Source organism: Periplaneta americana, chromosome 6 (genome assembly GCF_040183065.1).
Source record: "Periplaneta americana isolate PAMFEO1 chromosome 6, P.americana_PAMFEO1_priV1, whole genome shotgun sequence".
In the NCBI taxonomy this organism is placed as follows: domain Eukaryota; kingdom Metazoa; phylum Arthropoda; class Insecta; order Blattodea; family Blattidae; genus Periplaneta; species Periplaneta americana.
In genome coordinates, this window is record NC_091122.1 from 75,217,284 (window position 1) to 75,244,806 (window position 27,523).

General features: G+C 34.0%; 1 protein-coding gene across 1 annotated transcript in view; it reads right to left on the minus strand.

The window, feature by feature from the left end:
* Positions 1–244: 244 nt before the first annotated feature.
* The window catches only part of LOC138701420 (zygotic gap protein knirps-like), a 287,726-nt gene continuing 260,447 nt past the window's right edge, over positions 245–27,523 (minus strand). Inside the window, exon 3 of the mRNA XM_069828285.1 lies at positions 245–3,917. Within this exon, the coding sequence (XP_069684386.1) occupies positions 2,739–3,917 (1,179 nt within the window). The 3' untranslated portion in view covers positions 245–2,738. The remainder of the gene's footprint in view (positions 3,918–27,523) is intronic.

The window sequence follows — 27,523 nt, forward strand, 5'->3', positions numbered from 1 at the left end:
GCATGCAAATCTCGAGTGAATCCCCGGCCACTTCAAACGCTTACAAAATGTTGAACATGTCTTTTCAACCTACTATACAATGATATGGTCTTCATGAATTTTAGTATAATAATTATAATTTAGTTTCACAATAGACAAACTATATAAATGACAATATATGACTCTGGTATCAAATGTGACATCTTCTTTGTGCTCACGATGAAAGGGATTCTGATACAGATAAGACTCTCTTTCTCCCTCCCTCCCTCCCTCTCTCTCTCTCTCTCTCTCTCTGTGTTACGTTGAAAATTTATTTTTGTGACGAATAAAGTCATTTAACAAAGGGTGTGTGAAATATGTTTGCATTTCCAGAGCTTCTTCTAAACACGAATCTACAGTAATAATGTTCAAATTAAAACATTATTTTAAAAAAAGTTTTCGAAGAGAACTACTGTATATGTTGACAGCATTATTATGAATGGTCTGAAAAGCCGTAAATTTGTTCCCACTATTTCTAGGGGAGTTTGTACATTATAGTTTATATAACGTGCAAAGGATGTGATTACATTTTGTGATAAATTGAATCAGTCTTTTCTTTATACGAAGTTATTAATTCCGGTGAAGTGCTAATACTTTCTGGAGAAAAAATAAAGGCATGTGCTATAAAAATAATAGGAAATGTAATAAAGCTCACGTGAAATAAAGAATACCTCAGTTCTTTTCAAAACGACCAATAGACTCTTGCCTTTTGACGCTCTTACTTAACGGAAAGAATTCTAAGATTCCAAAGATAAAATAAGTTTATCTTCTTTCCATTTCCTTTTATAAATTTTTCTTAAGAGAGAGTTCTTTGTCACATAAATCTGCTCTCAACAAATCTTCGATTTCATGATATAATTCAATATTGTAGAACTCCTTTCTTGGTCGTATTTTACACAAATCATGAAACGTTAATATACAAGAACAAAAAAAATGCCAATTTCAACAAAAATCATTTTTCTGTTAGAAGAAATTTTTTCTTGTAGATTTGCCACTACATATCTGTCTTTGAGAATTAATGTTACATGTTACAAGAGTAGAGAATCAACTTGCTTCAGAATTCATCTAATTTAGAAAGTAGGTCTTAAAATCTTCATCTTATGTAACCTAGTTGGATTACTTCCTTCATAAATCAGTAACACAGAGTTTATTGTTATTTCAGTAGAGGAACTGCATCATATTTTCCGCAATATTAACACAATGTCTTTGATATCTTCTCTTTCCCATATTCAAATTGTGTATGACAAATGAAGGGGTGAGAACCATAGTGAGCCAAGCGCCATTTACTAAAACCGTAGAAAACAAGGATTAAAATTAAGTTATTACCATAATTCAATGGAAACATATAGCAAGTAATATAAAGTATACACATTAAAACTAAATGATATGTCAATCTTCATTAAACTATGGTATTCACTTAACTTTAACCCTTGCTTTCTCCGTTTTAATAAATGGCGCTTGGCCCACTATGGCTCTGAACCCTTCAAATAATAGTGAAGCAGCAATAGTTTATTTTACAACATTGCTATAGTACACTAAATAATATTAATTCATTCCTGATATAGAATGAAAATGATTTGTATCCTCCTTCAATATATAATTCATATTAATAAATGTGCACATTTCCGAAATAGGCTAAAATGTGGTAAGTAATTCTTCCGACGAATTTTAATACATTCCGGCATGAAATGAAAATAATTAAATGACTCGCACGTCCTCAAATACTTCACATTAATAAATGTTACCTCTAGTACAAATTTTCTAAAGATATTTTAAAATTTAATAGTCGATCCTATACACTGCTATGTTGATGTGACAGTGAAATATACACACTCCTTATTTTAAATCTTGTCACGGCCTTGTTTATTAATATTGACTACGTCTCGCATACAGGATTTTTCAGTAAAAGGGTGCAAAATTTAAACAGAACATAAAGGAAGCTGGCTTCTCAGGCGCTAGCTTCCCTAAGTGAAATGTTCAGTGGAGCATCCCCTATATCCTGTTTAACCCCTTACCGTATAGGACAGTCCTGCACATACCGGTTTTATAATCAAATAACTTAAGTAGTTCTTTCTTTCTCAACCGATTTCACATATGGCCAAATCCAGTTCTTGACAGTGTGCCATATCTGTCTCAATATGCAGTTTGAAATATTATATGCTTATATTATAAATTATATGAATATAAAACCGGTATGTGTCATATCTGTCCCAGTAAGCTGAAAGGGGTTAATTTTTACACAATTTTTACTGAACCATTCTGTATAAATAAATCCGTCTAAATATGTGAATTTTGATCAATCTATGCAATCTACGTAGCTTGAATACCTTTAAAAGTAGTCTGAATTTGTAGAATACATCGTTCTTAATTTCGACAAGGTATGGCTATTTTATGTTTATCGTGAGAAGGCATGATCAGAAAACTGTATACTGTGTTGGAATGCAATTCCACCTCATCATTCACACTGCCCAAGCCAATAAGGGATTGGCGTCATTCAGGGAGAGCTATACTTGTGTTTTATAAAAGGCATTCCTGGTATTTCTATAAGTTTTAATAATATTCGCTTATTAAGCAGACATGTCAAGTTCATGCCTTTGTATCAGCAAGAAGACGCCGAGATCGCCAACATACTACAGGTAACTCGGTTCGTGATCGTGCAGTTCTGCATGGAGTAGCGAATCCACTTTAAAAAACTATCCACTGGTTAGTACATTCAAATATCACGTTCTGGTAGTAAGGTCCAGAGGGGTGGAGATGGTTTTCCTGTTTTCCGGATCTCTACTTCTTTCCTCTAAAGTCTCGTTTTCAATTTCGACACCTCTATCATCGTCACAAGAATCCACACCATCGTCACTATCACTACCAACTTCGTCCTGTTCCTCTAGATTGTCCTCGGATGAAATATTCCCTTTGCTACTTTTTCTTCTCTTGTGCTTCTGTGACTTCGTGTGAAGACCGCTTCTGAGGGAGAGGTCGATGGGTTGGTCCTGCACTGGACCGAGGGACTGTAACATTGCGATGGATTTGTCGTAGCTGGAAGGCCTCGTCTCTTCGGGCATCTTGAATCTGAGCTCTGATTTGGAAACGTCTACTGAATCGTGGTGACTTTTCTCATCTCGGATTGGGGAGGGAGATTGCGAGGACGATGACGTAGAGGAGGAAGACGTGGCAGGTGAGGTGAGAAGCTCGGCGCTGTGATGTTTCGGAGACGTGGCCATGGTTTGTACGAAAGGTAACAAGAAATTTCTGGCTGCTTGGGGTCCAGCGTGATGGGGGTGATGGAATCCTGCGCCGTGTAAGAAAGGAGACGCGAGGAAAGGGACAGGGAGCGGTGGTAAAGTCGTGGCATGGTGCGACGTCACCTGGATGGGCAATAGTGAATTTCTGGCTGCCCACAGCGCTGCGGCAGCCTCTCCCGCACTGCCGTACCCCGGATGCGCCGCGGTGGGAAGCGTTCTCACCGGCATCAGATGTCCAGGTTGCATTGTCCGTGACTTACTATCGATAAAGTTCTTTGGGGGGCCCGAGTTGTTGTTGTCCGCGTCCATCACGCTCGGCAGATGGTGAGGAGGTTTGCTGTCGTGAAAGTGCGGGGCGAGCCCGTCCCATAGAGGCAACACTTTGCTGTTTTTGCTGTTGAGGGGTTCTCGAAGAACAGGGTTGTTTCCAGCCTGTTGTTGCTGCTGTTGCTGCTGCTGCTCCTGCAGGAGACAGTGAATTTTGAACCAGTTGGAGCGCCGGCCGTAGCGGGATCCGCTCTTCGACATGCCCACCATCAGACACTTCCGCAGCCGACACGCCTTGCACGACGTCCGGTTCTTCTTGTTGATGATGCACTCGCCGTTGTTCTTGCACTCGGAGATTGAGCTCAAGTTGTTGTATGTTCTTCCGAAGAACGACTGAAAAAGAAATAAAATATTTAAATTCAGTACACTTCATCAATGAAATGGAAATACATTTTAGAGACAAATTTAAGATTGCGTTGAGTTTGTGTCTCTAAAGTCTTGGTTTTCCTGAACCACGCATGCGACGTGCCAGGTGTGAGGCCCGCCTCGCACAAATCCGGACTACACGAGAGATAGTGAGTGGTTCCATATGTGCGCACCTCTCAGTTGTAGAAACCACTCACTATCTCTCGTGTAGCCCGGATTTGTGCGAGGCGGGCCTCGCACCTCGCACGTCGCATACGTCGGTTCAGAAAAACCAAGGCTTTACAGCAAACTTCTATTCAGTTTGTGCACATTTTTCTATTTCTTGTAAATGAGTGTGAGATTGTTACCTTGTGTTATCTTTATTCTATTTTAAATAGTGAGCTATGTGATTATACTTCTCTACGATAAGTAAAAGTCAGATATTTATTATAATCTTTAGCAGAAGAATGGTAAATAAAACTCAAAGTTAGGAAACGTACTGAAATAAGTATCATAGCACAGTATACTTTTTATTGCTGCTAATCTTTATACAACTTAGTGATATATTTAAATGGCTAGCAAATTCATTTTATTTCCTTGTCTCATCCATTATTCAACATTTTAATGCTACTGACAAAAGAAGATCATATGTAGCTATGTTTTAAATTAAACAAAATTAGTGGCATTTCTATAAATTGTTATAGAACCTACAGGTGGTACTGTCGAGAAACTTGGCAACATACGATATATTAAATAACGCTAAATTCTGTGACAGTGTGGAAAAATTTATGGTAAAAGTTCGATAGCTGAGGGTGGAACTGGCCGAGGGGGAGGGGGCCGAGGAAATAAGGGGAAGAGTTATTTATTAGTGTTGCAGAGTAGTATCAACACTGAGCGAATGAGGTAATTAGGGGATAATGTTCTTTCTGTATTTATTGTCTTTTTTTTTCTATTTTTTATTGCGTGTGTACATGATCTTTATGTCTTACCTTTATATTTATTATTTGGATTATTTTTTTGCAGTTTCAATAAGGACTTGAATTGAATTGTTCATATAATATGTTTCACTGTGTTTTTTCCGTCATATCTTACATTTATTTTATTTTTATTATTTTTGTGAAACTTGATATGAAGTTAGATTAGTTGTAATTGTGATAATTAATGATAACGATATTAATAATAACAATTATTGTTGTTTTATTATTTTATTATTAGTAGTATTTTTGTTTTCTTTGAAAATTCAAACTATGCATAGTTATAGTACGAATGGCCATACGGGATCGTGCGAAGGATCTTGTGTACATGAGTTTATATAATTGTGCATCAATAAATTCACTTCATTCATTCTTCATTCATTCATTCATTCATTCATTCACTAAATTTTGCAACTAGCATTGAATAGGATATTGTAATATTTCCTATCTTAATCCAGCATATATTTAAATATTTCCTTCAAATTTTTCTTTTTTTCTTTTAGAGATCTCTGTAATTTTTCTTGTTGGTTTCGATGTGACCTCTATAATGTCTGGAACTAATACTATTCTTCTGAACCCGTTTTCCAAAAACTTTATATTAACTGCAGATTCTTCATTTGGGTTATGAATCAACTTGAATGTCACTTCATGTTTAGTCTGAATAAATTTGATGGTTGACATTTTTTTTAATGGCACAAGCTTGTAATTGAGAAATTGGGAAGCTGAAAGTAATTCTCTGAAGTTTAGATCTTTTAACTGCACTAATCTAAAGCCTAGATTTATTGATTATTTATTTATTTATTTAATTATTTGCTATTTATTATTTATGTATTTATGTATAAATTTATTTATTGTTTAATTATTTGTTTATTTATTTTTTATTTATGTATATCTGCATTTAAGTACTCATTCACTTATCTACTTATTGTTTACTTATCTACGTACTTATCTACCTAATTATTTACTTACTAATTTACTTATTTAATTATGTACTTATTTATTTATTGACTTATGTATTTATTTATTCATTGATTCATTCATTGATTTATTGATTCATTCATTAATTTATTGATTCATTTATTCATTCATTAATTCAATGATTCATTCATTAATTCATTTATTCATTCATTAATTCATTGATTCATTCATTGATTCATCCATTAATTCATTCATCCATTAATTCATTGATACATCCATTAATTCATTGATTCATTAATTGATTCATTAATTCATCGATTCATTCATGAATTCATTGATTCATTCATTAATTCATTGATTCATTGAGTCATTCATTGATTCATCCATTAATTCATTGAGTCATTCATTGATTCATCCATTAATTCATCCATTTATTCATTCATTAATTCATTGATTCATTCATTAATTCATATTCATTCATTAATTCATTGATTCATTCATTAATTCATTGATCCATTCATTAATTCATTGATTCATCCATTAATTCATTGGTTCATTCATTCACTTATTATTTATTAATTCATTGGTTCATTCATTCACTTATTATTTATTAATTCATTCATTCATTCATTCACTTATTTATTCATTTATTCATTGATTCATTGATTTATTTATTTATTTAAGAAATCTCACTAGACCCAAAAGTGAAAACACTTCAGTTTTTTTTTTTCTAGATTCTTCAGCAGCGACATTTCTTGCTTCGGGATAATTTTTCACTTCTCCAATAAAAAATTATATATCTAAATCTTCAAACGCTACCATTTACGGTTACCTATGGCACATCACCGGGCGTATGTAGTGTTCAATAGACAACAAGGTACTGAGAGGCCGGAGTTGCGTGTGCGGTACCGTTGCGGCGTGGGACAACTGCGGCACAAACTGCACCCAAGATGGACGTGCGATGCCGCAACGTCTCCGAAGGTATGTGTACAGTAACCCATCTGACTTCTACAGGGACATCATTTTATTTTTACTAACATTTATAATATTAACCTGGCTATACATTTGGATCAACGATTAAGAACCGGAAACACCGTTTGCTACCTCCTTCCACGACTGGAGTTCGATGATACAGACGTAATATACGAACAAATCACTTTACTAGGTATAGGAGGGAAGAAAAGTAGTTCATCCATTTACGTAAACTAGGAAATATTGCGATTTTGAGTTTGATAATTTTCATTAGGTTTTTGTTTAATCAAAAACAGTCCAGTATTAACAATGAATGTTTTTACTCACGAACTGAGCTTTCCATGCGGACGTATTCATTATGCACTGTATATTATACTGTCTACAGCACATTAGCGTACACTATAGAGAATGAAGTTAAATTGAAAAATAATCATAATTTGGATATTTGAACACATTTTTGAAAATGCTGGCCGTTCATTTCGTTACAGGCTTCAGTTTCAATGTGCATATTATCGCACTATAGACTACTGTACGTAATTCCAATCACCAGGTTCGTACTTCGTATCAGTAAATCATGTTGAAATAATTCTGTACCTACTCTATAAAAGAGATCTTACGTAGTGTAAATTCAATCTTTACTCCTGCCCGATCCCAAAAGATAAAATTACTGAGACATGCTATCTACTGTCCGTCCAAGTGGTTACGTCGCAGCGTCGTAGAAAGGGAGGAAATCACGTGACAGTTAATTACTTAACGAGGCCCTTTTATTGAAGTTATTTTAAACAATTGTATGGGTATAATATTATGTATACGTTCAATTCCTAACAGGAATTAATGTTCCCAGAATAGAGGTAAGACAGCCCAGCCACTAGCCTTTATAGAGAGGCGAATAGAAACAGGTGGGGGAAACCGGGAAATGGAAAATTATGCAATATTTAAAGCTCTTTCGTCACTGGAAAACGCGAACATATTTTTGGAACGTACTGTTTACTATGACCGTAAGGCTACTATAACTGTATATGTGGTCTTGGATCTGTGTGGAGGACGGTTGAACTTCATTAGTAGAAGGAGTGGGCGAGAAGTACATTCAAAAACTCAGGTACAATAAAAACTGAAGTAAAAATAAAATGATGTCCCTGTAGTATCACACACCGAAATTACGGTGTTGCATGTTTAAATAACGGATGTGTTGAGCCGTGCCCACTACCACGGCCGTTCACCTAGTACGTCACTTCATCCGTCAGAGCGCTCTCAGACGTCACAGTATAGCTAGCGCTATCAATCCTTTCATTTGTTCTTTCCAAATAACCCTATTGGCCGGTTCATTAAGTCTCACGAGGATAGAGGGGGAGAGAGTTTACCTGTTTTAAGGGAGATACACGGAACGTCACTCGGGTTCCGGTATGCGGCAGATACACTTAACAAGACTTAGGCTCTCGTACGCGGGAGATACACGGAAACAGTTGGCTCAGATTCAAGATCCCGTACGCGGCAGAAAACATTTAACAAGACTTAGCATTTTGGTACGCGGCAGATATAGATAATGTGGCTCGGCCTTTGTACGTGTTGGAGATAGATCAGTGGAGTAGTTAAATTGCGTCGTGTGTGTTTGGGATTTTAGTGGATCGTAGTTTGAAACATCGCTCGCTAGCAAGACGTATCACTAGCGAGCAAACACACACACACATATATATATATATATATATATATATATATATATATGTGTGTGTGTGTGTGTGTGTGTGTGTGTGTGTGTGTTTGAGGTAAATTGCATTGGGAATTATGTAATGAGATATGATTTGAAACGTGAGTTCATGTTCCGAGACGGTTAGAGTGATAGAGCAGCGGTTACGGTCTCACATATTGTTTTAGTGTTTTCCCTGCTCCATTTGATTATTGGTTTCCTTCGCCGCTATTTTGTTATCATATGCGTCGAGTTTGTTGCTATTTAAACGATCCTTGAGATTCGAATTATCGTCCGTTACTTATTACGTGTATCTGTCTCCATCTCTCTCTCTCTCTCCGTTGGGTGTTCTTTTTGTAAAGTGCAGAGATTTGTGTTACTGCAATTTGCACAGTTTATGTGAGCAATATGTGCAATGGGTAATGTATAGTGATCAGTCATGTAATGCCTTATGCTGGGTAGAGTTTCTCTCTTATTGAGTGTACGTATATTTATAGTTTGGTTAGTCAGACTGAGTGGTATCTATGGTCGAGTGGATCATGTATTAAGTTAATGTGCTGGCTGGGTGTTGTGTTCAGATTCATACTCAGATAGTTAATATATATATATATATATATATATATATATATATATATATATATATATTTAGAGAGTGGTTCATGAACATATGGTTACTAGGTTAGTCACTGATTGTCGAGAGACGGCCATATTAGATGGTTTAATCACTTATAAGTGTGTTGGCCTCAGCCTTGTGATACTTACATGATTTACATATCCTGGGGATGTCATTTCAGATTAGTTTGTCCTATTTTCACTCACCTATTTCATATTTATTGTTATTTCATTTTACATTTATGTAAATTGTTACTTATTATCGTTAATTATATTTGTTTTACAAATTCACACTATTCATTTCTAAAAGTCTTCCACTGCGCACATCCAATCCTTCCAATGTGCCGTTCACCTGGCGAAAGCAGCCAATATAAGAAAGATAAAGAGGAGGAGTGGATGATCGTACCACCGCCGCCTCAACAGTGTGTACCGGGCCTAACCTTCCAACTTCACTATGGCCTTGGAGTAAATGCTTCAGGCACGTAGGACTGACATCCCTTCTGCCATTAAATGCCGACTGTCTATAAGGGTGGGAGCCGTAACCTCTCGTCATTCTCTGGATCGATTTGGCCTGTTATGGGGTCACTGGTCATTGTGAGAAAATGTGTAACAAAATTCACTAGTTCTTAAATAAAATGTACACTTTATCATGTAATGCTATAATAAATAATTGTAATAGTTTTACACTGAGAGGTATTGTTGTCTCTGGAATCCAAAGAGAAATTTCATTTCCCCATTATCTTTCGTCATTTGTTGTGACGAAATGTGTTCTTATTGCATGGTGAAAAGAATTATGTTGAATGAAAATTATTGGCTGTGCCACAAGGTTTTGAACTTTAAAAAGGCATTTACTCAAAAATCTGAAAAAGTGACTTAGATAATTCCAAAGTCTAGTATATACAGTCACGAAGCTTAATACTTACTAAATATGCAAACATACTGTAGACAGTTGAAATACGCATCCATAGATAGTTGCTCACCACCAGGATCGCTACTATCGCCTCATCACACGCTCTTTCCCTAGCAGACCATAAAATGTATTGTACTTCCGATATCGTGTTCTTTTGAAAAAATGAACACCTTCCTTCCACTTTTGAAATATGAAATACATAAGGTTTATATATTATTTTCATAAAATATATATTATATTCTATAAACTCACCTTCCTGGATCTTTCAGAAGAAGGATAACTATAACCTATTTTTCTTACAATTTATAGTATTACAAACGTCTCCTTGTCTCATATTATTATCCAAATTATTGTATTTTAGTCATTTACAGTTATTACAACCGATAACGAACATTTCACAGTTTACATAGCTTTTCACAAAAATGCGAAATACGGCACAATCAATGCTTTTTCGATCAGACCGTAATGTTTGTTCGGGTTTTCTATTTCAGTGTATGGAGCTCAGTGAAATATTATAACTTTATTGCGTATTATTGCTAAGCTTTATTTAGTGTAATGCATCCATAAGTTCAGTTTACTTCTTGTTGCATAATAAGTTGCAGAAATAATTACAAAACTGTGTTTTCACATGTTAACATAATCTGTTCGCGTCAACATTTCAAGTTTAGAATGGAAGCTATTTTGAAGTTTTATAAAATATAATTTATATTGTAATTTCAATTTAGCACATCTACCTTCCTTAATTTTAGACAAAACTTTTACCATAACACTCCTATGAAATTAATGTGCGTACAGTTGTGTTACTTCTTCTCTTAAGTAGTAGATAAATACAATAATTCAGTACTCAATTGTAGTATTAAAATACAGACAAATTGAATGTCCGGGGTATCATACATGACATTATGCTTAATTATAATGTATGATTGCGAATTTAGGAATATAAGTTAAATATAGTAAACATAACCTATTATTTTCATATGAATGGCAAGGCATAGGAGATCACTAAATTTAGACAGAAAGGGGCAACTAGTACATTAAACATAATCTATAATTTCAACATATCTAAATATCTGCGCGGTGCAATTGAAAATTATTGAATCGTGCATAAATGAATGTACAAGAATTTCACAATATTTAATCGAAATCAAGGCAGTTATTAAACATACGAACAACGTAATTTACACACCATAAATAACATTACATCTTAACTCGCAAGTGAATTATGTCTGAAGTGTCTCATAATCATTGTTTTAAATTTTATGAATGGAATTACACTACATTTTAGAGAAACATGTTACTGTTTATGCATTCCAACTAATTTATATGGTTGAAACGCCGCCCTTCGTGATCGGGTTAAGCGAGTTACACGGTCTGCCTTACGGGCTGTATTAGATCACGATGGCTGTGGCACAGTCTATTGTTCCTAGTACTCACAGCGCTCCAAGCGGCTAGCAACTATCGCGAGAATTGCAAAAAAATCACCCCAAGCTTCGTGACTGTATATAGTAGACTGTGATAATTCTTTGCTTATACCCTTCATGTGCATTGGAAAAATTGGTAAATTTGTAGAAAGATAGGCTAATACCTTCATATTCTTATTAAAGAAAAACCTATTTTCCAGTGTAGACGTTTCTAAATTTATTAGATTTAAAGATTCATTACTTCGGTTACATACATTACTTATTCTGATTACTAAGATTCGGATAAAGTAGCTGTATCAAGGTAGACATCCTTGGGCAGAGTGTTTTGTTTACAAACATTAACTAGTTGTCGCGTGTCCAACAGTAGTGACGACGTATATTGAGTTCCTATCGGCTGTATTGCCCATTCCCTGAGGAGCGCTCTTCCCAGCAGGTAGACTTTTTAACTAGTGAAAGGGGATAGTGTTTACTCGTATTCTAAAGCAAGTCAAGACCCTATTCTATATAACTATATGGCCTATCATGGTATAGCTACTTTATCCTAACCTTACTGATTACGGCATTCTCAATTTGATTGAAATGTCTTATTGAGCTCTTAATTTCCGACATGAATTAACGTACAGATTAGTGCTTCGTCTGATCATCCGTTCATCCACACATCTGCCCAGATTTATCGTCTATATTTATATTATTACTAATGGCTTGTGCAGCAAATGCTGCAAACTAAATTCATTAGACGTTCAAATATAATTTTTTCAGATTTATTTTCAGTGATGAATACCAGACATTTTGAAAGTTATTTGCTTCTATAATAATGAAACATACTCCCTCTGAATGGTTTTTATGCCTAATGTTTTTTCTTGAACCTATCCACTTTCAGTTTTTGAGTTTCAACGCGAAAACGCAAGTAACAATGTCAGGACGATCAGTGGGTTTTTCATGTGAGAGAAAAGCAATTGCTGTTTCAGATCATTGTGGATTGTAGGTGGGGGGGAAAAAATCAGGTTCGTTAGGCTTCCGAACAATAGACATAGCATGTTGGTATAGCTGCTGCATGTTTCGTGAACTACCTTGAAATGTATATTTCTAAGAGATCTTGCTGAAATGATCGAGAGACTACAAAATTTTGTAGGCCTCTTATTTTATAAGTAAGTAATACCTTTCGGTCTTTTTTTATTAACTGCAATTTTTGCGCTCTCTCAAGTCAATACCGAAGAGATTGACTCATATAAATATCTACACCACACCGCCATTAAGTATATGAAAAAGGCCCAACCCCACTTCATTAATAACTATAAAAATATTTGATTTTTAATAACAATATTATCATCCTACGTAAGTTTTGCAGTTTATATATATATATATATATATATATATATATATATATATATATATATACTATATAGCTGCTACTCAGTAAATTATAGAAATGAAGATCTATTTTAACATATTCTCTACATTTACTAATATAACCCCAAACGTTTCGCTTTCATATCATCTATATAACATTAATATGTATAATTAATGAAAAATAGTCACATCATGGCATTAACTATAGTCTAATATTTCATTTCTAATGGTAATAATGTCGTCAAACCACCTCACGTTTTGTAGATTTTAATATCCATTACACAGCTGTACTCAGAAAATTACACAGCGCAGAATAAGATCTGTAAATTATTTTAGCAAGTCTTGAAGATTTCATAACCAATTGAATTTGAGCTCTAAATATGTCAGCAATCCTGCAGGTCTTGGCCTTGGTATAATAGCCTATTGCTTATTGTAGTGTGTGTTATGTTTTATTCTAAAATGTGTTAAAGTGCAATTAGTTCTCAAAACTGACGACAGATGGATTTTGAAAAATAGGAAAATGATGTACGAAAATTGACATTTCACTGAAAATTACTATTTTTCTGAAAAAACTTTGGGTTCCAAGCTTCAAAATGAGGGGTCATTTATTAAAATCAGTTCAGCCGTTTTCCCGTAATTTCAATTGCCAGTTCAAATTATATATATATATATATATATATATATATATATATATATATATATATAGATTTTACATAAACTCAGACATTTAGCGACATATTTCTATTTATCTGTTCCAATCACAAATAAATATGACTACTGTTCATCTCCGAGTTTTGGAAAAATAATCACATTCTTTCCTCTCTGATCGCCCTGGCCAATCATCTTACATACAATAACTACATGTAGCACTGGTACTGGAAATGCTAAAAACTGCACTGTAAACCTTGCACACTGAACTATGACACTTTAACATTTAAATATATTGCATGTGATTTAATTTATGTTAGAAATGATATAGGAATTATTTGATAATGCATTACTGATGTATACAATGTATCCGTCTCCTTCAACGGATGATAAAACATAGTAAAGTCGTGACAAAAATAATGAAATCGTAGCTCCTCTCTCTCTCTCTCTCTCTCTCTTGAGTAACAAACATAATGTTTTTCTATCAGCAAACATCTCCCTCGATATGTGTCATAATGCATCTTAGACCAGTCGGTCTGAATTTGTTTATTGTTATGTATCCAGATGTTTATGGAGCTCAACTACTGTTATAGTTAGAGCCAGGAACTTCATGCATTTGTTATGTGAAGGGTTCAGAACCATAGTGGGCCAAGCGCCATTTACTAAAACCGTAGAAAATAAGTTTTAAAATGAAGTTATTACCATAATTCAATGGAAACATATAGCAAGTAATATAAAGTATACACATTAAAACTAAATGATATATGAATATTCATTAAACTATGGTATTCACTTAAGTTTAACCCTTGCTTTCTCCGTTTTTAATAAATGACGCTTGGCCCGCTATGGTTCTGAACCCTTCATTTTTCCATTGGCTGTAATTAATTTCTGAATAATTACCTTCACGAAACATCAACATATAAGGTTCCAAACCAAATTTTATGTTGCATATATTTGAATATTTTGACTTTTTTACAAATGCATAATATTTAATGATATTTGTATTATTGTGGCATGTATTCGCGGTTAAGCTCATTAAAGCTCATTTTATATTGCATAAAAATGCATAGTTTGAATTTTTAAAGTAAAAGCATCTATTTTTGAAAACTGAAATTATTAAAATTATTATTAGCCAGAAAAATATTCAAAGTTCACGGCACACCTAACGAATCTCACGGCACAGTACTGTTCCGCTCCGCTCTCAACAAAAAATTTAATACATCTTGATTACACAACTTTTAACACTATATCACTTCGGAAAACATACCACAAGAAAACGAATACAACGCCAACATAATAGACAACATAATACGAAAGACAAAACATAATCACAAAAAACATATGAATACAACACAAACACAAGAACACAAAAAAATACATCACACTAACATACGAAAACAAAAACACACAAGATTGCCACCTCATTCAAGAAATTAAATTACAACATCGCATACAGAACAAATAACACTCTACAAAAACATCTCAACACACAAACAACGCAAACAAACAAATACAACCACACAGGCGTACACAAACTCAAATGTAACACCTGCAACAACTTCTACATAGGACAGCTAGGCAGATCATTTCAAACATGTTACAAAGAACACATCACATCCATTACAAAACACATCCACATATGCAGAACACATCACAAATGCTAACCACACCTACAGAGACATCAACACAGACATGGAAATTTTACACATCCAATCAAAAAATCAGAAACTAAACACACTAGAACAATACGAAATATACAGATACACAAAAACACATCCAAATTAAATTCTCAACACACGTACTCTTTGACTCCACAATACACTACACAAACACACCCACACAGGAAACACAAACAAAAGACGCCAATACCAGCAACAACCAGTTCTGAAGATGGCTAATAGCAGGCCCAAACATGTTAACGAGGTAATGTAAAATTTAACAGGTCAAAGACACACAATACGTTTTCCGAAAAAAAAAAAAAAAAAGTTTAATCTCATCTAGTTTGACCTATACATGTCAATTTCGCAAATTACCAAGTTTTGAACAATAACTCTAGTCGAACACGACTTTGGCAAGTTCCTTCATTTTTTATATATCTGGGTTCCATCGTTCTCCACGTAATTACAGACTCATTCCGATGACATAAGGCCGTTATCTTGTATAATAGTAGAATAGGTACCTCAAAATAGACCACTGGACAATTTCGTTACTGTTTTGATCAAATTTTTCTGAATTTAATTTCAATTATTCTCAACTTTTCACTTATTAAACTGTGATTCTTAGTGTTATTCGTTAAATTGAATTATTTACTAATTATAACTCTTATGGCGAGCCTCAACTATCAGCCCGGTAGCAAGTGGCGGATTGCAAATGCTCCTTAGATAAATACGAGAAGCAACGAATAAGGGGAAATCCGAATAGACAGTCTCATTATAGTGTGTGACGGAGAGTAGTGGCGTAGCCTTACTCGTAAATGCCACATATATTCAATGACAGTACTGTGATATGGCGGGTAAACAACGCCATTACATACTGTAAGTGCTGCGAAGGTGGTCGATCAGTTCAAAGCAACTTATCTATGTTCAATTACAGAAATTATTTTCTATTCCTCCAGGTTCAAGGTTGATACAGCAGGCAAGTTCCCTGCTCATTGGAAAAGGATAAATTTCAGAACGGTCAATAGGAGGAGAACTGAGATAAGTTGATAGGAGAGCGGCGAAGGAAGATGTGAAAACATTTTAAATCCTGCTAAATAATAATAATAATAATAATAATAATAATAATATTAATAATAATAGTAATGATAATAATAATAATAATAATAATAATAATAATAACTCCTTAAATTTAATAGTATTTATTATTGCAATATCTATATCAAAATTATAAATAAACTTATTAAATGATGAATTTAATTTGTATAAGAAACTATCTATGTTAAATAACGAATTTTATAAATATTGCGAAGTTACATCAAGTTTGAAATATAAGTTGAGTGAAGTTTAGTTTAGTGTTCATACAGTGGCGCAGCCAGAATTTGGTTCTTGGAGGGGGGAGGGATTAAACATTTTTTAGAACTGCTTGTAATAGATAGGCCTACGGTAACAAAACTTTAACATGTCATTACTTCTGTGGCCGGGAGGAAAAAGGTCTTAAGTAAAAATTTTATACTTTTCAGGAGAGCAGTAGAAAGTTTGAAATTGCTGTCAATTATAGAGTTTTTTAATTAAGAGTTTTTCCCCGATATTATTTGTTTATATTTCTTCTAAAATAGGTAATTATGCTCATTTAACAATTTTCTTGATTATTTCCAAAAATAGCCGCACTTAAGCCCTTTTAAGACTAGAAGTCAAACTGAGTAGAAGGGACTATTAAACATAAGACCTTTTTCATGTCAAAGAAATGAGAAATATAAATTATTAGGAATGAAAAATGGGTCTTAAACAATTATAGGACTGTTTACTCTGGTGCTTAAAGTTTTAAAAAGAAAGGGCATCAGTATGTGATAAAATGGCTAAATTACAAATTAGACCTTTTTAATAGGGAAGCATGGAAAGTAAACATGCGATGGTTTGTAAGGAATAAAGTATTAAATATAGCTACTTAAGTCCTTTATTCTGTGTGTGCTCGATTCAAAAAGCACTTAGGACATTTGGTAACGCTGTATAAATCCAGTCAGAAGTCTTATTTGACTTTAGCCGTTTTACCAGATTGTAGAGAATTGTTTTCGCTTTCAGAATATATAGAAACCTCATTTTCACAAATAATTGACTTAAGGCCTTTTTCCTCCCGGCCACAGACTTTATGATCACAGTTCTCATTGGACTAAATAGGACCCCAGCTAAATCAAACAAATGCATTTGCTGCTAAGTACACATAGCCACAAATATGGCATATGTTTTCTCGGCAACAATGCAGCTATGCACATGCGCAATACGTTACCACGAATGCCAGTACCGTGAAAAATCATTTTTGAGTTTATCTTTCACACCACGTATCGCTTACTATGCTGATGCGTTAACATGAAATGTATTTTTTTTTTGCTACAGTTCATTTCATCGTATTTTACACTTAGAATATAGGTTTCATTTCATCGCACTCCTCCTTTCAATGTAAGCACGTTCACAATTCAACATGCTTGGTTTGGAAACAATGCATGGTGTACGCTAGTTTAGCATATCTCGTAGGATAGGCAAAGATTGCTTTGCATAGTCCTAATAGTAGTGTATAGTAGCTCGTTTTTTTTTTTTTTTTTTTTTTTTTTTTTTTTTTTTTTTTTTTTTTTTTTTTGTATACTGGTAAGGGAATTATCGTGGCTCCAAGCATTTTAGTGAATTTATTTTAAACAGATGTTCTTTTAGAGTTTTACGTAAGTGTGTGTATTTTAACTTCTTAAGATTTTATGAATATGGATTTTGAAGTAATCAAAAGTAACAATGTACAAAACGTGGGAGTTTACAGGGAAACTCACTATGAGAAAGAGAAACATAATATGAGCCGTTCAGAGCAAAAATGGTAAGTCAAAATTGGATAATGAGGTTTAAAGTAAAAATTCTGTAAAATTCAGTACAAAATAGCAATTATTATGTCCTTCTTGCTATCCACTGACTACTAATAGTTTGAATAAATTGAATATTAATTGCTACTTTGCGCTGTATTCTACAGAATGTTTACTTTAAACTTCATTACCTATTTTTGACCTACACCACTTCTGCTCTGAACGGCTCATATAAGTGTTCACAAAACAAAGTATCATGACCATGAAAACATTTCATCATAATCAGGGAACGGATTTATATGGACTAAAAATATATGAAATATGTAAATATATATGTAGTTATTTTTACCAAAATATGGAATTAAATATGGATTTTTACCAAAATATGGAATTAAATATGGACTTAAAATTATAAAAAAATGACTATGTACGTTAAATATTGGTACATTTTAATCAAACTAAACAAAAAATATAATGGACGTACCTTATCTTCCAATGTAGTTTCAACAAAACACAATTTTTATTGTCTGTTACCATAACAATAGGTTACAAACATTTCTTTCAAGTGCTGAAAAGTGAATCTTCTTCTATTGTCTCTGAGGATAGATTTATACTGACTAAAAGAGCGTTCGACGTCACAAGAAGTAACTGGTACATAATTCAATTTCACAATGTCTGCTGGGGATAAGTCCAAGTTAATCTTCACTGTTGATTCACCACTCATCACAGCAACAACCTTTTGTAGTTCTTCATATCCAGGGTTTTTTGAAAGTACAGTGTCCACCTTAGCTCTTACTGCATCTGCAACTTTACCTCTACCACGATTCAGTTGTTCCACAGTACTATTTATAATTTCAAAACTTTCAGATAGTGAAAGGTGCCTATTTTGGAGACTTTTGAGCGTTTTTATGATGCATGAAAATGTATGCTGAATGTGAGCTAAGTCATTCTTCACACTTATGTCACAGGTAACTGTTTTCGCAGTATCAATTGAGACTGCATCTTCAGAGTCCAATGCAAGGAGAACATTGTTAATAGAGTCTATATGTTCGGCATAATATTCAACTGCTTCTAGCCATGTACCCCATCTAGTTAAAATTGGCTTTGGTGGCAATGGAATTTCAGGGTACATTTCTTTCAACACGTTAACTCTACTGGGAGCTTTGAGAAATACTTTTTTCACTGATGAAATCAACAAATCTACTTTAGGGAAATTGTCTCTGACCACTTCTGCCACACGATGAAATGCATGCGCCACACAAGTAAAATGAGTCAATTTAGGATATACAACAGATAATGCTTGTCCAGCTTTGACCATATAAGGGGCAGCATCGCTAATAAAGAATAACACATTATCGTACATAATACCCTTTGGCCACAGGATACCCATAGCTTCGTTGAACAGTTTAACTATAGTTTTGTTATTGCACTTTTCTAGAACATCACAATGTAAAAGAATTCGTTCAGAATATTGTTCACTTAACAAACCGATAACTACATTACCAACAAGTCTACCTTCTTTGTCGGGAGTCTCATCAATGGAAACCCAAATTGAACTATCTTTAATTTCATCTCTTATCTTCTGTATTGTCTCATCGTAGATGGATGGAGCATACGTCTTCCTAAGTGTTGACTCATCCGGGATTGTATGTTGAGTATATTTTTCAAGGAATTCCCTGAAGACCTTATTCTTTAGTTTGTAGAGAGGAATATCAGCAGAGATGAGAGAACGGCACAGGTCGATGTTAAACTCAGATCTTACATTCGATGTTGTTGGTTGTGTTAAAAACAATTGTCTCTGCTTGGAATTTAGTTGTTTGTTGGCCTGATGTTTACTAGTTGTAATGTGTTGTTGCACCAGGAACTTTTGTGTAGATGATACTGCACACTGACACAAATTACAAAATAATATTTTATTGTCAGTTGATAAACCATCTTCTTTAAATTCTGAAATGTAACTTGTTAGTTTTGATTTTAAATTGACTGAATGACGTACTTTTGGCATATTTACCGTCTTTATAGTATGATTTACAAAACTGAACCTATGTGTACTCTGACTGGCATTTAACTGTTGAGCTGCACAACTGAAGTCTGTTAAAAATTTTAAATTAAATTAATACAGTTTTGTAACTTACTTTCCCATTGTTGATAGGACTGCTAATTTTCAAATAACTCTGATGTTAAAGGGATTACTGAACATGTGTTTAAATCTCTATTGTTGAAATGTATTTTTAAAAGTTAATGGAATTTTGTTTTGTTTTATTGTTAAACCTAATATAATATGGACTGTTTTATATGAAATATGGAAAATATATGGAAATTAACGAAAATATGTACTAAACTCTAAAATATGGAAAAATATGGAAAATAAAAGTAGGATTTTTCAACCCTACACATTGTGAAACATAAAGATAATGCAAAATATAAATTATATTAGCTTTATAAGTAAATATGTATTTACATATAAATCCTTTCCCTGATCATAATATATCTAATTTTAAAAAATCGTACAGCATTGAAAGGTCACTAGAGGGAACCCAAGGATAGGAACTTAATCTGAGACGATTCTGTCCGACGCCGGGATGGGTATCCGGTGTGGCTTAGTGGATAAAGCATCAGCACGTAGAGCTGAAAACCCGGGTTCAAATCCCGGCGCCATAGAGAATTTTTCTCCGTTCCATACTCTTTCATCGTATGATGATGCAGAATATCTGCATGGAAATATCATATGAACTTCATTACATTAAAATAATATATTGAAAAGAAAGCCAATACTTACTTACTTACTGGCTTTTAAGGAACCCGGAGGTTCATTGCCGCCCTCACACAAGCCCACCATTGGTCCCTATCTTGAGCAAGATTAATCCATTCTCTATCATCATATCCCACCTCCCTCAAATCCATTTTAATACTATCTTCCCATCTACGTCTCGGCCTCCCTAAAGGTCTTTTTCCCTCCGGTCTCCCAACTAACACTCTATATGCATTTCTGGATTCGCCCATACGTGCTACATGTCCTGCCCATCTCAGACGTCTGAATTTAATGTTCCTAATTATGGCAGGCGAAGAATACAATGCGTGCAGTTCTGTGTTGTGTAACTTTCTCCATTCTCCTGTAATTTCATCCCTCTTAGCCCCAAATATTGAAAAGAAAGCCAATAGGTGATTTATATGTAAAACCTTGATATTTAGTTAGGGTTGAAATTAAAGAAGATATCATTGAGATTATATTTGTCTCTGAAATTGATCCGCCCAGGCAGGCAGTTTATAGGAAACTTTGTAAAACGCTTTCTCCTATTCCTTCTTCCATCCATGAAGCTTTATAACATGCTTCTGACAAGAATATAGTCACACGCATTGGAGTACCTACAGCTTTTATATTCTGTCGAAGGCAAGATTAAAATTGTCTTATTAACTTGTAAAACAAATCGAATTTTTCTCATGAATAATGAATGCATAATTGTTTTTGCTAATGATATTTTTGATTATGCACCAAATCATTCCTATTAAATGTACATAACGCATTCGCATGTTAATGTTTTCAATATTCCTGTGGTTACTGGTTTCATGCAAAATGCTAGTACACAAACATAATATAACATGTGCTGCTTCCTGAAGAAATTACGTCTCCAAATATAGGAAAGAAGTTAATAGTTTCAAAGCTTTTATTAGGTTATGAAATAGCATCACACAATGCTGCCAAATTAATTTTCCCAGTGTTAAGATTACAGAGTGTAAATTTCACTTATGACAGTTTTGACTCAGGAAAATTAAAGGAAATAGTTTATTAAAGTAGCAGCTCCGAAACAAAACATCTCAAATCCGAAAGTGATAAAAATTTATATATTAATTTGGTCTTTCCTATTTATCACCATCAGAGGAATTAGATATTATTGTAGTTCTATTAGTTCTAACTAATAGCAGAGATCCCTCCTGTTAGTGATTGTTTTGAATTTTCTCATTATTATAATCTGGAAAACTACATTTAAACATCAAACTACCCCCTTGAATTATGGGCTAAAGCACAATAATTTCGAACTGTACAAACTACACACCCGGCAGAACTTTACAACAAAGGTCTGCAGCTTGAATCTTGTAAGACATATCCACCTATCTTCATAGTTAGAGGTGTATTAAAATAAAAATCATAAACTACATGCGAGGTATCCAGTAAAATTTGAGAAATAGTTATGGGAAGGACAGTAAAAAAATGTGGAATGCACAAACACATAAGAAACTATTCATCTTGAATAAATATGGTCAATAGACTTCGAATGAGATACAGTGAAACCTGTCTAAAGCGGCCATCTGAAGTTGCCTTGTAAAATGGCCGTTTTATCAGGTGACCGCTTGATTAAGGTTGAGGTTTTTTTATGAAAATACTGAATTTCATTGACTTGTTAGTACTGTGCGTGTACAATAATCGTGCATATTAATGTCAGCCTCTTACATTCTTGCAACTAGCCTTTTCAAAACTCGCTTGCGGTACCTCAATTTAAATGACTGGATAATACCTTAATCAAGGGGCTGGAGGTGTGATGTATTTGGGGGAGGAAACACCAATTTCACGGATCATTTTGCGATTTTGTCGTTTAATCTTGGAATTGAAATCGCATAGCTAATTCTCAAACAATGATGATGTCATCCAAGCTTTACTGCTGGCAGAACAACTTCACCCCCAACATTGTAAGTTGAGTTCATATTCCGCAAGAATTGAAGGCAGTCTATTTTTTCTATTCGTCAATAACATTGGTTGCAATGTCACTTCCTTCACCAGACAGAACGAAATGCAATGTTATGCCGTTTTCTAAAGCACTCTACTCTAACCTCCCATTACTAGTAACAAAATTGCTTACATTCAGTTCTTTGGCAATTTCAAGAGCTTTCTCTTGAATCATAGGCCCACTTACTGGCAATTTCTTCGCCCTCGCACACTTGAATCATTCGTAAAAGAAATCATTCACATTACTAAACATAGATTCTCTTTTCTTTTTTTTGGAATATTTTTCTCCAATTCTTTTTATATTTCATCTTTATTCTTAATTATACCGTTTATTTGTGTCCTTCCACATTTGAATATTTCTGCAATTTCTCTCGCAGATGTTCCCATCTCACTTTATTCAATCATTTTTCGTCTCACCTCTAAACTTAACACCATTCTAGATTTATTCTTAGACATGATTTCTCTTTCAAACCAACTTCACAGTTCTGAATCAACTGAATGAATAGAAGAAAAATTCGTAAAAGCTGGTCCAAATAGAGAAACATAGAAAGAGGAGAAAAAATTCGAATGGTTAACTACTGACCTGAATCATACTGTGACATTTTCGATAGAAAACGTCCGTGTTTCAATCCTTTAAAAACGAGTAAGAATTTATAGCTGTGCAGGGTCGAAGTGGAAAGTGACAAAAGAGTCATAAAACAGTAACCAACTAACCCCAAGATATGGAGGGTGTACTGTTGTACACTTAGGTATTGTCCTCGTGATGTTGCTTCCTGTCCTCTAACCATCGAAAAAAATAGGTCAAACAGTATCCGTGAAAAGATTTCTTGTTGGACAGTGACTGTTATAGTCAGGTTCCAATCCAAATAAACCCCGGCCGCTGGCCGGCGCATGAGGTGGCCGCTAAATAAAGAGATAATTTGTATAGTCCTTATGGAAAATCCAATTGGTTCCAAAGAAAATTGGCCTTTTGGCCAGTTGGCCGTTCAAATGAAGTGACCGCAAAGGCAGGTTTCACTGTATACAGTATACAGTGTTTGAGGAATATAGAATATCAAGAATAAGTGAGCACAGATGTAGAATACAAATGACGGGGAGTGACAGGCTAAATGGGCTTTAGGGCTTGAGGGGAGTGACAGGCTTGAGTGAGCGTGGCCAGAGTATTACGTCATAGTGGGCGTGGCCAAAGTATGGCGTCATGGAGGTAGCGGCGCTTAAAGTATGAAGCCACGGAGGGGGTAGGGGGGGCTTAAATTATGACGTAGGAAAGGGGCGTAACTTAAATTACGTCATAAGAGTTCAAGGTTAAAGTGTGACGTCATGCGAGTATGTAATGGCATGACATGTTCATACATGTTTATCTCCTCAATGTGGGGGGCTTAAATTATGACGTAGGAAAGGGGCGTAACTTAAATTACGTCATAAGCGTTCAAGGTTAAAGTGTGACGTCATGCACACGTGCAGGTATGTTATTGAAGTTGTGGTATGACAAGTTCATACATGTTTATCTCATCAATGTTGCTATGTATGCAAATATAATGCTGAGTCATATCCGGCAATTGTTCTCAGGTGAAAGACACAAGTTCATACATGTTTGAAAACTGCTATGTGTGCAAATATTATGCAAGGTCACATCCGGCGAGTGTCCAAGAATTAATCTATCACACCTAAACACATACATTCTTTTTCTTAAGATTCTAATGTAATGGCAATTTAATTGATTGGGGAATGGGTGTTGGAATGTGGGACATAAATGGATAAAAAAATTAATCTAGCACACTTGTAAATTAAACAGGATGTGGCTGAAGTGACGTTATAAATTTGTAATTGAAGTTGGAAATGGGTGAGGGGGGGTAAAAATGTACTTTAAGCCAATTGTTGAGTAATTGATAAAAAATATTAAGATTCTAATGTACTGGTAATTGAATTGATAAATAGTAATGGGAAATGGAAATTGGAATGTGGGAATTATTGATGGCGTAAATGGTTGTACTTTAAGCCAATTTATAAAAAAATTAATCTAGCACACTTGTAAATTAAACACATACATTCTTCTCATATTATTATTATTCCATGTAATACATTTTGAGTGGTTTGTTTAGCGTATTTAATTTAAGCCATACATTATTACCAACATTAAATTCATCAGAATGTGACATTATTATGATTTAGAGCAGTAATTGTAGCAGATAAATCAACGTAGATGTATATGTTGTGTAATGCATAAGTGTGCAAATATTATGCAAGCTTGCTGAATCACTTCCGGCGACGATGCAATTGCTGAGTAATGATAAAAGCATGTTCTTTAAGCACATGCAACGTGTCATATTACACAAATATTGCATGATGCAAATAATATGCAAGCTGTTAATTCACATCCGTTGAAGACGCAAGTGCTGAATTATAAATTTGTAATTGAAGTTGGAAATGGGGGAGGGGGGGTAAAAATGTACTTTAAGCCAATTGTTGAGTAATTGATAAAAAATATTAAGATTCTAATGTACTGGTAATTGAATTGATAAATAGTAATGGGAAATGGAAATTGGAATGTGGGAATTATTGATGGTGTAAATGGTTGTACTTTAAGCCAATTTATAAAAAAATTAATCTAGCACACTTGTAAATTAAACACATACATTCTTCTCATATTATTATTATTCCAATGTAATACATTTTGCGTGGTTTGTTTAGCGTATTTAATTTAAGCCATACATTATTACCAACATTAAATTCTTCAGAATGTGACATTATTATGATTTAGAGCAGTAATTGTAGCAGATAAATCAACGTAGATGTATATGTTGTGTAATGCATAAGTGTGCAAATATTATGCAAGCTTGCTGAATCACTTCCGGCGACGATGCAATTGCTGAGTAATGATAAAAGCATGTTCTTTAAGCACATGCAACGTGTCATATTACACAAATATTGCATGATGCAAATAATATGCAAGCTGTTAATTCACATCCGTTGAAGACGCAAGTGCTGAATTATAAATTTGTAATTGAAGTTGGAAATGGGGGAGGGGGGGTAAAAATGTACTTTAAGCCAATTGTTGAGTAATTGATAAAAAATATTAAGATTCTAATGTACTGGTAATTGAATTGATAAATAGTAATGGGAAATGGAAATTGGAATGTGGGAATTATTGATGGTGTAAATGGTTGTACTTTAAGCCAATTTATAAAAAAATTAATCTAGCACACTTGTAAATTAAACACATACATTCTTCTCATATTATTATTATTCCAATGTAATACATTTTGCGTGGTTTGTTTAGCGTATTTAATTTAAGCCATACATTATTACCAACATTAAATTCTTCAGAATGTGACATTATTATGATTTAGAGCAGTAATTGTAGCAGATAAATCAACGTAGATGTATATGTTGTGTAATGCATAAGTGTGCAAATATTATGCAAGCATGTTGAATCACTTCCGGCGACGATGCAATTGCTGAGTAATGATAAAAGCATGTTCTTTAAGCACCTGCAACGTGTCATATTACACAAATATTGCATGATGCAAATAATATGCAAGCTGTTAATTCACATCCGGTGAAGACGCAAGTGCTGAATAATGGCCACCTTATTATTATTATTATTATTATTATTATGGTTCCAATTTAATACATTTTGAAGTAACATTTATTGGATTGATTAATAATTTAATACATTTTGAAGTAACATTTATTGGATTTATTTTAAGCCATACATTATTACCGAAGCAGTTCGTAATATAGTAATTGCTTCTTCTTCTTCTTCTTCTTCTCTTTATTATTATTATTATTCGTCATAAAGAAGATTAAAGTGCGACGTTATAAATATGTAATTGAAGTTGGAGTAATTGAATTTGGAAGTGGGGGGGGATTTGATAAAATTCTAATGTAATAGTAATTTAATTGATAAATAGTAATGGGTAAGGGAAATTCGCAAGTGTTAATTGAAATTGGAATGGGGGAATTATTTATGGCGTAAATGGTTGTACTCTAAGCCAATTTATAAAATGTTAATTGAAATTGGAATGGGGGAATTATTTATGGCGTAAATGGTTGTACTTTAAGCCAATTTATAAAAAAATTAATCTAGCACACTTGTAAATTAAACACATACATTCTTCTCATTTTATTATTATTCCAATGTAATACATTTTGAGTGGTTTGTTTAGCGTATTTAATTTAAGCCATACATTATTACCAACATTAAATTCATCAGAATGTGACATTATTATTTCGTAATACAGTAATTGTAGCAGATAAATCAATGTAGATGTATATGTTGTGTAATGTTATTACATATGCATAAGTGTGCAAATATTATACAAGCTTGCTGAATCACTTCCGGCGACGATGCAATTGCTGAGTCATGATAAAAATATGTTTTTGAAGCACCTGGAACGTGTTATATTACACAAATATTGCATGATGCAAATAATATGCAAGCTGTTAATTGACATCCGACGATTGTTCTCACAGAATTTTATGTTACACAAATATTGTATTGATTACAAGTAAATAATAGCTATCTGCTATGTGTGCAAATATTATGCAAGGTTGCTAATTTTATATCCGACGATGAAATTGCTGAGTAATGATAAGAAACATGTTTTTGATTATGTAGCATAATAACCACCTATATTAAGGCTATGAAATTGATATGTAGTAGCAAATCAATATGGATTCCTGCTCGATGCTTACACGTTTGGGGACCGGAGAATACGTGACAAGATTTACAATATTGGAGAGTTAACACCTGGAAAACCATATTTAATAAAAAGCATGGAGAAGAAAAGAACTCGATACGGGGCAACAATCCTCGCAATTCTAGAGAAATTTTCAGTTTTTCTACCACAACGATTTAGCAGTATGTCGGACACATTGTTG